Below are 16932 nucleotides of genomic sequence, written 5' to 3'. Positions count from 1 at the left end.
AACTCTCTAATGAGATACTGGGAAGGCCCCCCCCCCCCGACTAATTTGTTCGAGCCCTTGTTTCGGTGATCCCCAAAGAAGGGCGGGATCCCAAACAATTTGGCTCATACCGTCCCATATCCTTATTAAATATAGATGCGAAGATCTACACCAGAGTCCTTGCAGACATTCATGCCTCGCCTGATAAATGCTGACCAAGTGGGATTTATATTGGGCACGCAAGGCACTGACACCATGCGAAAGACCCTGCATCTGATTAAAGAATCTCAGAAAATGGCCAATGACCCTGCCCTCCTGTCAGTTGATGCATAGAAGGCCTTTGACCGGGTTGAATGGGGCTTTTTGATGGCGGTCCTCTAAAAGGTAGGAGTAGGACTGAAATTTGGGAAGGGGATCCAAGCGGTATACACATGCCCCAAAGCCTTGGTATTCGTAAATGGGGAATACTCCTGCTGGTTTGGACTGGGTAGGGGAACACGACAGGGATGTCCTCTTTCAGCGATACTCTTCGCACTCTCCTTAGAGCCCCTAGCCCAGAGGCGGAGGACTGACCATCGGGTGGAAGATCTCCAAATGGGGGTAAAAGAGTATTAGGTGGCCCTATATGCTGATGATCTACTCTTACACATATCGAATCCCACATCATCCATACCCAGAGCCGTCCCGTTAATCGAAGAATAACTTATGATCTCAGGCTTCAAAATTAATAGGGCCAAGTCTATCTTGCTCCCCCTGCACGATCCCACACAAGTAGATTTGGATAGGTTCTCCCCACTGGGTCTTACGGTGGAAAAAAATAGATCATGCTAAAATACCTAGGAATATATTTCACGAGGGATAGTAAACTGTATGAGACCAATTCCCCCCCCCCCCCTTCTGTCGAGATTCCACGCAGAAGATCTGGCCAGATGGCAGAAACTTACGATATCATGGCTGGGAAGGCTCAACGCAATTAAAATGCTATGTCTCCCCCGATTGCTTTACCCGGTCCAGATGCTCCCTATACGAATACCGAAACACTTCTTTGATGAGGTTAAAAAAGCAATGTTGAGGTTCCTTTGGCAGGGGAAGAAAGCAAGGGTATCCTATGATACTTTAACACTACCCAAAGGTAAGGGAGGAGTCGGCCTCCCAGACCTGAGGAAGTACTATGAGGCCGCCCAACTAAGAATCCTGATTCCTCATCTAAGGAATTGCAAAGAACCCCAATGAATAACCCTAGACAACCATGACTTAGCCCCTCAACAGTCTCTGAATGGCTTTAGGTACTAAGGAACAAACTCCTACAGAGGCTAAGGGACCACCCAATACTGGGGACCATATGGGAAATATGGAAGGAAAGGAGCGAGATGCAAAAGATCACTTCGTGTCCATCCCCTCTGAGCCATCTATGGTCCCCAGGCGAGGACATCGCCAACTTAGAGGGATTCCAATCCCGGCATGAAGCTGGTTGGAGAGTGGGCCAGCTGTGGAAAGGCGGCTCATTCATTACAATTACAGAATTGGAGGAAGCCCTGTGCCTAGGCCCCCTACCCGTTTTTCACTTCCTGCAGCTTAAAGGTATTCTATCAAGGGATAAGTAGAAGGACAGAATCAGTAGAGATCTCACACCATTTGAGAAGCTCTTGAACTCCAGAACGGAAATGAAAGGCCTAATATTGGCTATATATAGAGGTCTAATAGACGCCGGGAAAGAATCCACCATGCATTTGAAGAATAGGTGGGAGAATTACCTTGGCAAAGATATTGACTTGGATATGTGGGGGAGGATGTGCAGGGCTGCCTCCCAGGTTTCGATAGTAAGTCAATATAAACTGCAGGCCATCAATTATTACATAGGTGGCAATATGACCCGCGCAAGCTCTCTTGATGTTCCAGTCAATCAGCCCGTTATGTTGGTGTGAATGTGGTAAAAATGCAAATTACTGGCACATGTGGTGGAGCTGTCCCAGAGTAAAAAAAAAATCTGGGACGAGGTCCTGGGGTGGATCAGAGACCTCGATGGAATTCAACGGGCGGAAGAACCCCTTCTAACTTTATTTGGGCTCGAAAGATGCGAGGATGAATGGAGTAGAGTAACGGGTATGGCTGCTCCCCTTTTCTTGGCTTTCCACGCCGCCCTGGTAATGAAGTGGAAATCTAGGAGTGTACCAAGCAAGGGAGTGTGGGTCCAAGTAGCCATGGATATTTGTGTTATGGAAAAAATCACGGCTTCCTTACATACGAAATCTGTACAATGTGATACTCTATGGGGGGACTTTGTGAATAAATACATGCCGGAGACTGTATGAGGCCTACAACAAGGAATGGTCAACACCCTTGCCTGCCTCATAGAAAACATGTGACGTACACCTGCACAGGAGACCTTTATGTTTGTTTCAAAAGAAGATACAAAGAGGCAACCACGCTTACTGTAATTTGTAAAATACAATTTATATGCACTAATCACAACCTGAAGAAGTAATTCAAGGTATACGACAAGAGGGTACACTGCTCTGGGGGTGGAGGGAGGGGAAACATTGTTTGAAATGTTCTATGTATGAGACGATGAGGGGAGTGGGATAGAACAATGTACACTGCCCTGATATGTCTATCTACATGTACTGTTTCTTATAATTTTGTGAACATTTCAATAAAAATTTTTTAAAAAATGGTAGATTAAACTCCAGCGATGGGGCATGGACTCCATTATACTGCACGTTATTCGAGCACCTCCTCTCAGATTAGAAATGATCAAGATGGTCACTTGGGAAATTCAATTTTGACCAATTTTGTACTGAAACAGGTGCGACATCGGCCCCTGTGCTCTTGAATTTATATATTGCTGATTTAGATGATATATTATTTAACTGTCGCAAATTCCCTGTGAAGATTGGCGGACAATCTACAATATGGATATCTTATGCAGACGATACGATCATCCTCGACTGTACCCCTATTGGTCCACAGCATAGCTTGTCTGCATTATAAGAGTATTTGAAAGAAAACTATCTTGATATTAACTTGAATAAAACAAATATGATCATTAATAGCAGGAAAAATGCGCAAACATTCTACCTGGAAACTTGAGGGAAAAACCATTGAAATTGTCAAGAGGTATAGGTATGTGGGTATTCTCATCTATGATTCTCTTGATTATAAATTGACTAACATCATCAAAATTATGAATGGCGGTTACTTTGGTTTGGATCTTTTTTTAGATAAAGAATTAAATTGGATCAAGATAGTAGAGGGCAAATTATGATGTGTAACGCAGGGTCTTTCCCCTTTACTTCGATGCTTACTCATAAAATTTGACGTAGTCAGAATTATTTGCAGATGCTTGAACATTGCACAGATTGACAATCCTTATTTTCTGTGTAATTTATTGTGTCTTGAAAATCCTACTGAGTTACTGGCAACTGGCTTCATTATTACAAAATTTCACAGCGAGATTGGTTTTGAATTAGGTGACCCTCTGAAAAATGATGCGGATAGTAGGGATATTAAGAACAAAGCAGAGTTGTGGGACAGAATTCACAACATTGAATACCTGTCTACCTAGACCTCTTTTTCGAAATATGTTACTCAAGGTTTTCCTTAGAAAGTTCCATTTAGATATATTTAAAACATACAGAACATTAAGGTACCACGCTTTGTAATAAGTAAGCATTTTGAATAGCTACCTACACTGGAGCACCACAGCGCATGAATAAACATTCCTTATGAAGAGTGAATCCGCCGTATTTGTGCTGGTGAAATAGAGACGACCTGGTACTTACTGGCATTATGTCCTAAGATTGACAAGGTGTACGAAAAAAGCTATAGTAAAATGGTAAATAACACCGATAATATTCAATCCGACCAATGTAGGCCCTATTGTATTCTGGTGAAAACTTAAAATGTAACTATGCAAGTTACATCTGGCATCTAATTATGAAGAACCATTTTAAAGGCATTGAGTGAACATATGGTCCTTTTAATGATGTCACATTACGTTTAAACATTGTTCTGACTGTACAATTATGAATTGTTCTCTTATAATGTAAATTTAACAAATTACTGCCTGTTGACTGATATGTAATCATTATTATAGAACGTTGATGCTGCTGTTTTGTTATTGTATTAACATCTTGAAGTAATTGGGTTAACGGTATGTTACCAATAAACTATTTCTTTTTTCAAACACCAATCAAGCATTACAGGCACCTTCATGCGCCTGCATGATGGCCATCACCATCCACCTTGCTATTGAAGCCTTGGAGGCTTGACAGCCCGGTTTTGATCCGCCAAAAGTGATGAACAAGGCATCTGATTTACAGAAGCTCTTTGTCCTGTCCAGGTAAAATCGTAGAGCACGCCTGACATCCAGACAGTGCAATACTTCCTGAGCATCCCCCTTTGGATCTGAAAAGAATGTTGGAAGTGCCATCTCCTCGTTAAGGTGAAAAGATCAGACAACCTTAGGGAGAAATGAAGGGTGCTTAGGCACCACCTTGTCCCAGTGAAATGTGGTGTACGGCTCTAAAGCCACCAGCAACTATCTCACTGATCCTGCGCGCCGATGTAAGGCCAGCCAGAAGAGCAGTCTTTATATTAACCAGCCTGATATCCGCTGACACCATGGGCTCAAAAGGCTTGTGGGCCAGGGCGCTCAGCAGGGGGATAAATTCTGGTCAGGCCCAAGTGCTTTTTCACCACCGGATTGGAGGAGGACATTTCTTTATCTGCTGAGTTTTTGTAGGTCCCTATGGCTGCCAGATACGTACGACAGGTGTCAACCTGTTCCCCATGAATGAGCCAGATGTGCTGAGAAAGATAAAATCGTCCAGTGAGCATGCCAAAGGATCTACCCTGTTTGCCCTGGCCCAGTGACAGAACCTGGTTCATTTGTTTCTGTACTGACTGTGTGGCGCTGCTTCAGGCCCACTGAATTATAGCCAAGTTGTCCTGTGACAAGTGCAGATGTTTCAGGGTGACTTGTTCAGCAGGAACCACACTGCCAGGGCTAACTCTGTGGAGCAGGGAGAACCACTGTGCCTCCATGCTGGAATAGTAGGAGAACTGGACCAACCAGAAGTTGGAACGGAAGCTGATCTGACAGCCAGAGGAGGTCCGAGAACCAAGTCTGGCTGGCCACCACGGCGCTATCAAGATGAGCCGAAGCCTCCATGACTCCTTTACCTTGCAGATTACCCTGTGAATTAACAGGGTGGGGTGAAAAACCTATGCGCTCATGTCGTTCCATTGAATCTGCAACGCGTCCCCCAGGGAGCCCATTCCTTGACCCATCCAGGGCGCAAACTGGTGGCATCTCCTGTTGCTCCTGGTGGCAAATAGGTCCACCTGCGGGTGTCCCCATCTGATGAAGATCTCTCCCAGAACATCCTTGTTCAACTGCCAATCGTAGTTGTCAACCCCTAACTTGCTGGTATGATGTCCTTTCATCGTGGGATGGTTTTTCGCCAGGGTTTTTACCGCGAAATATTTTACGAAAAAAAAACATCTATTTTTTTAGGCGGCGGGGGGGGGGGGGGGTTAGACAATTATATATGGGGTGTGGCTGTTTGTGAATACATATACAATTAAATATAATGGGGTGAGCCCCCCCAAAAATAATGTAAAAAATATTCTATGGCTTTTTTTTGTAAAAAAAATCACGGTAAAAAAAACCTGCGAAAAAACATCCCGCAATGAAATGACATGGAACCAATTTGCTGAGCCTGTACACCTCCAAGTTGGATTCCCCCGGGAGGCGGACTGCCAATCAGTAAATGTTGGTCATCAGCGCCCTCTCCAATATGTCGATCGACAGCCTGCAGAGGGGAGGAGACCTGGTACCTCCCTGCTTGTTGATGTAATACATGTATGTAGAGCTATCTTTCTGAATGCAAACAGACGTTTTGACAATGGGGACGAATTTGAAAGCCAGCCAGATGGCCATCGTCTCGAACCAGCTGATGAGTTCCAGTTGTTCCTGCCATGACCAAACTATGGACACTGTGGTTGTCCAGGGTAACGCCCCATCCCTCTAGGAATGAGTCTGTGGTAATGGTGAGCTCCGGTGGCTGCTGCCTGAAAGGCCTTGCACACTAACAGGTTGGTGTCTGCCCTCCACCATGAGAGGTCCTCATGAAGGTGTTGTGGTATGCGGCCTGGGGCTGACTTCGAGCCCGTCTCCTGATTGCATGAGGCGGAGAAATTTAGCTGCAGCATCCTCATTTTGAGCTTTGTGTGCGGCACCGCCAGGAGGCAAGCCAACATTATGCCGAGCAGGTACTTGTACCAGCACGCAGAGGTTACTGGTCTGCTGAGAAAATGCCCCGTGGCCTTCTTGACTGCCTTGATTTTGTCCTCCCGAGGGGAAGATTTTCTCTACCCTTGCATCCTAAATTAGCCTCAGGAATGTTAGTTAAGGACTGTTGTGGGAAGTAACCGGGACTTCTTGAGGTTGATGGAGAAGCCCAGCTCGTATAACATGTGCATAAGTATGGAAGCTGTGCGCTGGACTCCCTCGGGCGACTCCGCTCGGCCAAACCAGTCGTTAAGGTATGGATAAATGTGGTGGCCCTCTGCTCGGAGCAGGGCTGCTACTGAATCCATTAGCCTTGTAAAGACCCCCAGAACTGAATTGAGGCCAAAAGGGAGAACCTTATATTATAAATGACAGCTCATGCAAGCACGCATCTTTCAGCTCCAGGGAGCACATCCAGTCTCCCCCACACAGTGTCTCCGCGATGAGCGCTGGAGTAACCATCTTGAACTTTTGAAGGGAAAGGTTCAAGGAAGAAAGGTCGAGTACAACTCATGGCCATCTCGTTATTTTTCTGTATAGCGAAGATACGGAATAGAATCCCATGCCTTGTTGTGAGGCTGCAACCTCCTCCACTGCCTGACTCACCATGAGCAGGCGGATCTCTGCCTGAAGAGTTGCTGTCCCAATCTGGGAGAGTGGGGGGCGTGGGGCAGAGGAAATGGTGGTATCTGCAGGCAGAAACCTGAGGAAACCACTCAGAATCCACAGGTCTGCGAGCCTTACCCTCCAGGAGTGAAAGTGAAGGGCAAGCATGTCCCCCACCGGAGAACTGTGGATCTGGATGGCACAGTCAAGGTTTCTTTCCTTCTGAGGCTGGTGCCTGAGAGGGGGACTGGTAGAACCCCTTTTTTGATGACTTGTGCTGTTTGTGTCGGTGCTGGCTGGGGGACCTATCTGGCTGCCTCAACCTGCGCTCCTGAAAGCCCCTGAAGCCACCAAAGGTATGACCTCTGTCAGAGTGTGGGTTACTCTGGCTATAGCTCTTGGGCACAGACTTGGTTAGAATTGACAGGGACTTATAAAGAAAAACAGCTCCCAGACATTATCAAGCTCATTATCCATTGTTGAATAAAACAAGTCCCCCCCTCAAATGGCGGGTCGAGAATGTGATCCTGCAGGTCAGGGTTAAACTTGGTTGCCTTCAGGCAACTTGTTCCCCTCATATTGGTGGAGACACAAGTCGCCCTGCCTGCAGTGTCTATGCGTGCTGCTGTTGACTCCATGATATCTGGGCCATAATCTTGACCTCTGCCAGACCTGCCTTGAATCTTGCCTGACTGTGTGCCAGAAGCTCAGGAAGAAGTTTCCATCTCCTGCCAAAGTTTTTAGTTGACCGCGGCAAGCATTGTGTCCGCATTGCCCTGTCTTAGGTGGAGTGTGGCATTGGAATAGATTTTCTTCACATAGGCCTCCAGGAACATTTCTTCCTTTCATAAAAGCTCTGATATGGAGGCTTGTAGCTTAGAATAAATAGAACCTGCTGCTATAATTGTGGAGTGAGGTTGAGGGTGCACTGCTAGAACGAGAGCATTTCCCTCCGCCTGTCTATATTTGGCATCTAGCCACTTGTTAGTAGGCTTAGTGGAATGTGGCTTCAGCCAGGGTTTTTGGGCCAAAGCATCGACATCCTTCTGCAGAGGGAAGCGTGTTCTTGTGGTTGAGCAGATCATCAGTACCTCTGCCAATACCCCTGCCTCCGGTTGTTCAACCTGCGACTGAGGGATGCCCAGCTACTCAGTGACACCCGCCAGCCCGTCATGGAAGGCCCTAAATGAGGAGGAAATGTCCTGGTCCTCATCGTCATCCATGTCCCCTGCTGTATCGTGCATGTCAGGTGCTGCTGGCGGAGTATTGGGGATGTGGGTGGGGGGGGGGGGGTCGTGGTGCTTCGGGCAGTGTCGATGGTTGCGACAGAGGCTGCGCCAGGGGCAGAACCACTGTGACGATAGGCACCTGGGGAGAATCGGAGGGGGGGGGGGGGGTGCAGGAACCTGGCAAGCACGGGTACTGGGGCCTGGAACATGACAGGAAGTTGAAGCAGTACAGGAGGGTGCATGTCCTGGATGGCCCCACGAGTATAGTGCCCATTTGAGGGGATCTCATGAGGGGGAGGAACATCTCAAAGAACCTGTCCTCGCAAACTGGTGAGGAGCCTATGGGTGTGGGAGCATGTCCTTGAACCTGTACCCGTTGCTGTGCTCTCGCCACCGCTTGTCTGGCATAGCTACGGTCTGAGAATCGCCCATGTGCGGATGCAGTTTTATATATGAGGTGGACCAAGTAACTGGTGTTGACCAATCCCACCATGACGTGCGTTCCGATGCCTGCGTGTTGGAATATGAAGGCACTGGAAGCGCCGCCATTTTGTCTGGCCGGGCTGCCATTTTGTCTTGTATTGTCCCACGTGCTTGCTGCGTGCAGACCATTGTACTGGGACCAGCCTTCATCTGTGCACTTGATTGCACAGGCTCGGACCTTCCCTGCACCTCAGGTAGGTACGTGGGAGGAGGAGTGCCATCTGCCATGGTGCTGGTAATGCTTGCAGCGCGTTTAGGCACCCCCCCTCGGGAACCAGCTCAGTGTCAGAGCAAAGCCCCTCTGGGACATCCTTGGTGTAAGAGCTTTGCGGCCCCCTCAGCGGTGGAACCGGGAGGGACTGTGGACCCCTCAGCCAGATGGGTGGTAGCTCCTCGAGCCTCAGTCCCTTTGAGGGTCTTAGAGACTGATAGGCCCCTCCCACTTGGACACTTCCCAGGGAAGGAGTCACCCTTGCAGACTGCAGAGTAGAACAGGGCACCTATCTTTGGCCTGGTCTTCCTCCAAACATACTCCTTTAGATTCTCCGGTGGTGACCTTGTGAACAGTGAACAGCTCCCTCCACCTGACAAGGCTGTTCAATGAACGCGAGTTAAGCACATTGCATGCCGAGCAGCCGTCCCAACCGTAGCCTGGACCAAGGCACTTGAGGCAGAGCCTGTGTGGATCCGACACGGGGAAGGAACCCTTGCAGGCAGGACACCTGCTGAATTCCACCGTCGTCAACATGCGCCAGAGAGGAGCGTGGCACCAGAGGACAGAGTACTTTAAAGTCTCAAGAATTCACTATGGAAGAAAAAAGGGAAAAAATATCCTGTGGAAGAGCGCATGGAATTACAAGGCCGGAGGCCTAACCCAGGAGCGCTGATGAAATCGGTCCGCTCCCATCAACGCAGAAAAGAGGACTGAGGAGTGGCACCGGAAGGCGGAGTCAGGAGAGCGTATGCTTTATAAATTTAAAGGGGAAAACACATTTTTCTGGTGGAAAAGGGTCCCGTTTCCCGTCCATAAAGAGGGACCCAGATACAGTTTGGAGGAAAGGGGATGGGACACAGGAGTATGAGGCTTAATGGCCATGGGGTTGAACGTATTACTTTACAACTCATCCTACAAAAGGTATGAAGTTGTTGATGCACCTCAAGTTTCAAGAAACAGAAAGTTGATCCTATTACTTTCCATCTCCTTCAATTTGACTAAGCTTAGTGGTTGTGGTGCAGCAGGAATAATTCTCTTGGTGTATTTGCTAATCCGGAGACAAATTTTAACACCTCCAGCCATTTTATTTTATTACACGCCAAAAACCCAAAGGCAGCAGGGCGTGAGACAAACACCAAGGATATAACATGAAAAACAGGACTACTAGAGAGGCCCGACTCATAGGTTATATAGGGTTTATTCAAACCAGTAAAAAATACTCTCTAATCGTGGGGTTTGGGGGAGATGATTCCAAATTGTAGCCGCCGTAAAAGAAAACGTTTTGCCATTTGAACTTGCACTCTTGGGGCGTGGGCGATTTACAAGCATCCTATTGCTGGTTCGTAGTGCTTTGTTCAACTGGTAAATAGTTATCCCCTAAGTAATCTGGTGCTGCATCATAGATCATTTTATGAACAAAAAGTCATTTTAAAGTGAATTCTCAATCTAATTGGAAGCCAATGAAGGGTTTTGCGGTGCACTGAATTGTGTTTCACATTGTGTTATTTGTTTTATGATACAGATAGCAACATTTTTTACCACTTGAAATTTATGTACATCTTTCTTGGAAGCTCTGCCAAGCAAAGTAGTCCACTCTCGATAAAATATAGCTCTAGTTAATGTTTCACAGTTTCTGTCAGAAATTCGAGGTCTAATTTTTCTCAGAAGCCTCACGTGATAGTGCATATTGTGTATTATTCCATTATCTTGGGCTTCAGCACGCAGAGCCATTCAAGTATGTTCCTAGGGATTTCACCTTTGATGGGGTTTTGATATCACACCCATCTAGCATAAAATGTGAATCCAGTTTGTCTCTCGTACGTGTTGATCCAAATATTAATGGCTCTGTTTTAGCGTCTTTTAGACACAACCAGTGCTTTGTCAGCCATCATACTGTTTTAAAGAGAGCATTCAGTTTTGCACTATCCTGGTCGTATATTCCCACCAATTTCAACAAAGTTGTGTATCATCGGCGTAGTTTCTGAAATGGATACTCTGGTCTTCCAACATTTCACACAGAGGTTTTATATACAAGTTAAACAGGGCAGGTGACAAACATGCCCCCTGTGGAACTCCATAGTTTATAGGGGCATACTCAGAAGTAACATCACCCCAATGAATATCAGATGCCCCATCTGTCAAGAAGGAATTAAACCACTTGATAGCTTTGGCTGAACATAACTGTATTTCTCCAATACAGCCAATAGCATGTTATATTCAAACAAGTCCAAAGGTAGCCGATTCATCAAGTAAAACCAGCAGGCCACGACCACCTGTGTCTATGATACCCACCATATCATTCTGTAAATTGATCAGGGAACTTTCGGTGCTATAGTGTGCTCTAAAACCTGATTGTTTAGGGTGGAGCATTTTATTACAATTTTAGTGATCCTGAAATTGTATAGTGCCCATTTTACCTAATATTTTTAGGAGAAAGGATGTGCTTGTAATTGGGCGCAACTTCGCACTGGGGCTTTTATCAGCTTTTTTAACAAGCAGGGTTACCGTGACCTTTATGGTTATAGGAACTTCATCATACTGAAAAGATAAATGTAGAATACAAAATCAGAAATGGACCAAAAATACGCTCGTTTTCCAAGATCATTTTAGAAGGAATGTTATCTCACAGGCAGCTGGTTTGGTGCATACTGCTCATTACTTCCATTAAGTCTGTCATATCTATACTCTTAAACATAAAAGGTGGTTTCCCTTCCTCTAAGTTTACAAGTTGGTCACATATTGAATTTGAAAGTTCCTGGGGCAGAGAGGTAGTATGGAGGTTCTTAGCCAGAAGAGACTCTATTTTATCTCTAGCACTTAATACTTTGTTAGCAAAGTCTTTTTGTATTCTGATAGTCATCTTTAGATGGTGGGAAAGAACATGGTTGTTGCCTAGGTTTTTCAATTTTCTTTAAGATGGTAAATAGTCTTTTAACTCCATTATTTGAACTTGTTCTTTGTTCTTCAGTATAGCATTCTTAAATATGTTTTTATGTTCCTTCCAAGCAACCTTATGTTCCTCAGCATTTGTTTCCAGCCAAAGGCGTTCAGCCTGTCTCTTTAATTTCCTTGGCTCTTTTAGTTTGTTAATGAACCAATCATTGTTAGAAGTATATTGCTTTACTACCACCATTTGTAATTGGGCTACCAAATCAAACATTTGAGTCATAAGAAAATTAAAAGGTTTCTACTAAGAGCTCTGGTTTATCTTTATCTGAAGTGTGCTTCATTACTAGGGTAACCAATTTATGATGTAGTGATTGTTTTAGTATATCTCAATTGTATCTTTTTAAAGGAGCAGGTGTAATGTCATGTGGTTGAGATAAGTGTGCTTGAAATTGAACAGTACAATGGTCAGACCAGCCGCAGAGCTTTGAGTAATCTCTGCTATGAGATTTCAACAAACTACCCAGTCATGGATTTTCCCTTTTATATGAGTGGGTACGGTATTAAGAATGGTTAACTCTGTACTTTTGAGGTTACGTTCTAGGGTAACTGCTTGACAGTCAAAAGTATCGTGATACCAGCGGTTAAAGTCACGTAATAGGGTGGCACTACCTGACTTATTCAAAAGGTTGAAGGACTTGTATTAGTTCTTCATTCAAATCTGGCATGTCGATAGATGGCCGGTAAAGCAAAATGAGAATACAGTTGATTGAGCTTGTTATACATTTTAAGTGCAATATTTCACATCCTGTACATATTATAGGGACCTCTTTAGACTGCATTTCCTCCTACATAAGAGCCACTCCATCTCCTTTAATATTTGGGCATTTTTTTAATTAAAAAATCATATATTTAGATGGAACCGCCAACTCCATTATGGGGTAGTAAGTAGGGCTCTTGCAGCCATGTTTATGTGATACATAAAATATCCAACTCATGCTCTAATATATAATCATGGATGTCAATTTCATGAGCATTCAAATATCTTGTGTTTAGTAATAAAATGCTGATTATGACTATTTCAGGTTTAATATGTTGTGGCTTTACAATGGTGTTTTAATAGACGGTGCTTTACCACTTTTAGCAGAAGACTGACGATTTATAGTTTTACTAGGGAGACCAGTGGACATTTCAGGGGTAGTAAGAAAATGATTCAAGTTATTTTGAACTTGTGGTTGCCCTTCATCCACAATCAACAACACGTAATGTACCTTATACTCAGATCCCTATACTGGTTATGTTACATCCATCTCAATATCAGAGCCCAGATACAATGAGCCTGGTCCAATAGATACGTCACTAGGCAGTCTGTATTCATTTAGATATTCCAAAACAGTAGCCTCACAAGAGGCTTTCCTTGCAGCCAAAAACAGTAATAACGCAAATTGATTGTTCAAAACGTGCAGATTCAAAAGAATAAGTAGTGTCAAGGAAGTACAGGCACAATTACCTGAACATACGAGCAGAGTTAAGCGTCCAGCGTTCAACCCAGCATCAACTGGCACTAACCGGCTTGAAGTAGTTACGCCGGCGCTATCCCACCTGACGGCTAAAGAAATAGCACGCAGACTACAACGTGTATGGGAGCACTAGGTCACACAAGCAAAACACGAGCAAGGACGATTTCTAAGTGAAGTCCTACTTGGAAAGGTGCGGCGGAGCAAGATCATTTTGAAAGTTTGCAATGGGTTCACAGGTCCAGTTCAATATAAATAATATGCACAGTTCTACAATTCCCAAAACTTCCTAAAACCACAAAGAACATAAATTTAAGATGCAACAATACACAGGATTTAGGTCTAAAAGCATTGTAGAAATAAAGGCTGAATGCTTTGGTCCTACCAGCAATTTCAGTGTCCAACATACATGTCCATTAAGTCTTGTGCATGTTTTCACCCATTAGATGCGAGTTTGGGAGATAAACTAATGTTGCATTTAATATGATTTGCATTTTTGATGACCATGAACATAGGTGAAACAGTTACAATAAAAAATCCAGATTTAAAATAAATGCAAGATCTTCACTTTTGTGCAGGTAACTGAAATATGTATCCAAAGATATGACATGGCATTTGTAACGCGCCTATACACAAGTGTTTCAAGGCGCAACGAAGCAATGAGGACAGAGAATGATCTTACTATGCCAAGTGACATTGAGATTTAGCAAGTGCAGGGCTCGGGGGCTGAGGGGGGAAGTGACAGGGGAAAAGGGGAGGGGGAAGTGATGTACATGAGATCAAACAATAACACAAAGTGCGGCCAGCGGGTGGCAGGTGCATGGGTAAGTGCGGACAGCAGGTGTCCAAAAGTAAAGGTAGGGGGATTGTAGGGTTACAGATACAGACCGAAGTGCAATGGTTACCGTGAGGCAGTGCAGGTGTGCAACTGGGCAGGAAGGACCCGGGTCCTGAAATCAGAGGGTAGCCAGGTGACAAGCGCAGTATCAGACAGCAAATCAGCAGTTGAGAAGAAGAGAAGGCAGAAGCAAAGAGGAAGGCCTTGAGGTGCTTCCGGAACCGGAGCTGGTTCTCTTAGAGTTTCAGAGAGGCAGGCAGGCTGTTCCAGAGGAACCCCAGCTGAAGAAAGATCTACCACTAACCCGTTGCTTGGAGAAGCGACTGAAGCCGAGGGAGTTGGAGGTGGAGGAGCGAAGAGCTCAAGTAGGAAGTTATTTACAAAGAGAGAGTTGGAGGTATTCAGGACCCAAGCCCCAGAAGGCCTTGTGGACAATTCCGAGGGTCTTGAACTTAATCCTTGCAGCCACTGGGAGCCAATGCAGAGATGTCAGTGCTTCAGAGATAAGATCCCTGGGATTGAGGCCAAGAACAAGTCTCTCAGTCCTGTTCTGGATGAGTTTCAGAGGGCGGAGAGTAGAAGCAGGCAGACTTAGAAAGAGGCTGTTGCAGTAGTCCAGCCTAGAGAGAACCAGAGCTCTAGAGCCAGTGAGCTTCTGAGGGAAGGAGAGGAAAGGAAGAATACCTCTGAGGAGGTGCAGTTGGAAGTTTGACCTTAGAGACGTCAGAGATGTGAGGAGAAAAGGAGAGTGTGGCGGCAAAGATGACCTCGAGGTTCTTAGCCTCACAGGTGGGAGCAGGAAGAGGGTCAAGGGAGGCCGGCCAGAGAGTGACAGGAAAGAAGGGTGCAGGTGTGCCGATGAGGAGAATCTCCGTTTTACTGGCATTAAGCCAGAGATCATTGGAGGAACAGCACTCCTCGATAGCAGATAGAGAAAGAAGGGGTGGTAGAGGGGAGCCTGAAAACGAGCTGAGTGTCATCCACAAAGCACTGAAAGTTGTAGCAGAGAGCATCAATGCGGTGGGCGAAAGGTGCCAGGTATTGGTTGAACAACCAGGGGGAGAAGTTAGACCCCTGGCGAACACCACAGGTAGAGAGTGAGATAGACAAAAAAAAAGGACCTAAATTGGACCTGGGAGTGTCAATCAGAGAGGAACGAGGACAGCTAGGCCAGGGCCTGATGGGTGATGCCTAGGTCATCACAGAGACTATTGAGCAGAATGGCATGGTTGACCGTGTCAAAGGCAGAAGAGAGATTGAGTAAGATGAGGGCAGAGGGGAGATTAGAATCAAGGTTAGCGAGCAGGTCTTCACGGATGTCCAGGAGAGCAGTTTCCGTGCTTCTGGCTGCTATGAAGCCAGACTGATGGTCATAGAGACAACCAACAGATTCAGTGTGAAGATTAAACTGGGAGATGGCCAGCTTTTCCAGGAGTTTGCCCAGGAAAGGAGTGATGGAGATCTGGCGATAGTCAGCCAGGCAGGAGGGGTCGGCTGAGGGTTTCTTGAGAAGAGGGTGCACAAGCGAGTGCTTCTGGTGCGAAAGGAAGGCTCCAGTAGTGAAGGAGTGGTTGCAGAAGTCGGCCAGGGCAGGAGCTAGGTGTACATCAAAGCAGGATCTAACCGGGAAATATCAGCACTGTGTGTGGTTGATAATTCATATCATAGTATTTTCATCTGGTTTTTTGGCCTCATTCCTCATCCCCACTGTTTCAAATGAAGAATATTTCCTTACGTCATATGCTCCAGCTTTGATCTGTTGATAGAGTTTATGCTGATCTTCATCCCAGAATGGAGGATAACCCACTAGTAATATGTACAGGATGACTCCTAAAAGAAGGACAGTAACATGTCACAAGTGTTCATAGCCACTTTTCAACGAACCACAATAGTGACAAACTTCACCTCGTACACAAAGCAAAATCTATAAGGGATACATCAATCTATACTTCATTTTACAGAACAAGCCTGCTCTAACATCCCATCTTCACTTCCCGTCTTCTGCCAAAAGTACTCGTCCCCCTAGAATCCAATCCTCTTGTGGAATCCAAGTCTCTGATTAAACTACTCTTCCCTTTTAGATGCACAATGGCAATCAAATATTTACACATCACAACACCACAAGTGGGCATCAAAGTATATTCTGCACTACCTCAGCACTGATGAACACGTTTCATTTTGAACATTATGCAATAAATACATGATAGAAATAACATATCTCACCACAAGCCCAGATATCCACTGGCTTCCCATAAGGGTCTTTCCTTAACACCTCTGGGGAGAGGTATCCTGGGGTCCCAGCAAATCCTGTTGGGAAATAAACACATGAAAGGGGTTCAAACTTCTGGAATTTAGGTAATTTGAGTTCCATTTTAAAAGTATTTAAAGAAAAGCTTTAGCCAGCTCAATAGCAGACTTTATTTTAAATAATAATAGGTACAATCAGTGCGTAATATGAAAAAGAAAATAGGTGCCAGGGCCCATGATTATTCTTAGGCGGCCCTTGGTGCTGCGCCGCTCCCTCCCCTCTGCCAAAGGCTCAGAAAGGATTGGGATATGTTTGGCATGGGATTTTGGGTGCAATGACATATTAAATGCTTAAATGTCATTGTGAAGACATGACAAAGTGTTGTGGCCCAGAGAAATGAGCAAAACTGGAAACTTAGGAGGCAATTTAGTGCATGACCATTTGAAAAGAATAGGTAAAATGCTATGAAAGAAGATGAGCTACTAAACAATGTGGATTTCGAATCTTATCTGTCTCAGGATGCAAAACATTTATGTGCATAGTTTCCTTGGCTGTATAGGCGAGTAGTGCGCTTCATTAAATTTGAGCAATTGGTCAGAATTGTGCATCACAAAAGTGTATTTTAAAACCGTTATCG

General features: G+C 45.2%; 1 protein-coding gene across 26 annotated transcripts in view; it reads right to left on the bottom strand.

Annotated features, from left to right (window-relative positions):
• The window catches only part of CAMK2G (calcium/calmodulin dependent protein kinase II gamma), a 2374050-nt gene that overhangs the window by 1352309 nt on the left and 1004809 nt on the right, over positions 1 to 16932 (bottom strand). For all 26 annotated transcript variants that reach the window (XM_069610663.1, XM_069610670.1, XM_069610673.1 and 23 more), the window contains exons 8-9: positions 16271 to 16354; positions 15783 to 15877 (exon numbers count right to left, since the gene is read on the bottom strand). In XM_069610663.1, coding sequence (XP_069466764.1) covers positions 15783 to 15877; positions 16271 to 16354 — 179 coding nt within the window. The remainder of the gene's footprint in view (positions 1 to 15782; positions 15878 to 16270; positions 16355 to 16932) is intronic.

The sequence above is a fragment of the Ambystoma mexicanum genome, chromosome 8 (assembly GCF_040938575.1).
Source record: "Ambystoma mexicanum isolate Mex_15411 chromosome 8, UKY_AmexF1_1, whole genome shotgun sequence".
Taxonomy (NCBI): domain Eukaryota; kingdom Metazoa; phylum Chordata; class Amphibia; order Caudata; family Ambystomatidae; genus Ambystoma; species Ambystoma mexicanum.
This window is presented reverse-complemented; position numbering and strand designations above follow the sequence as displayed.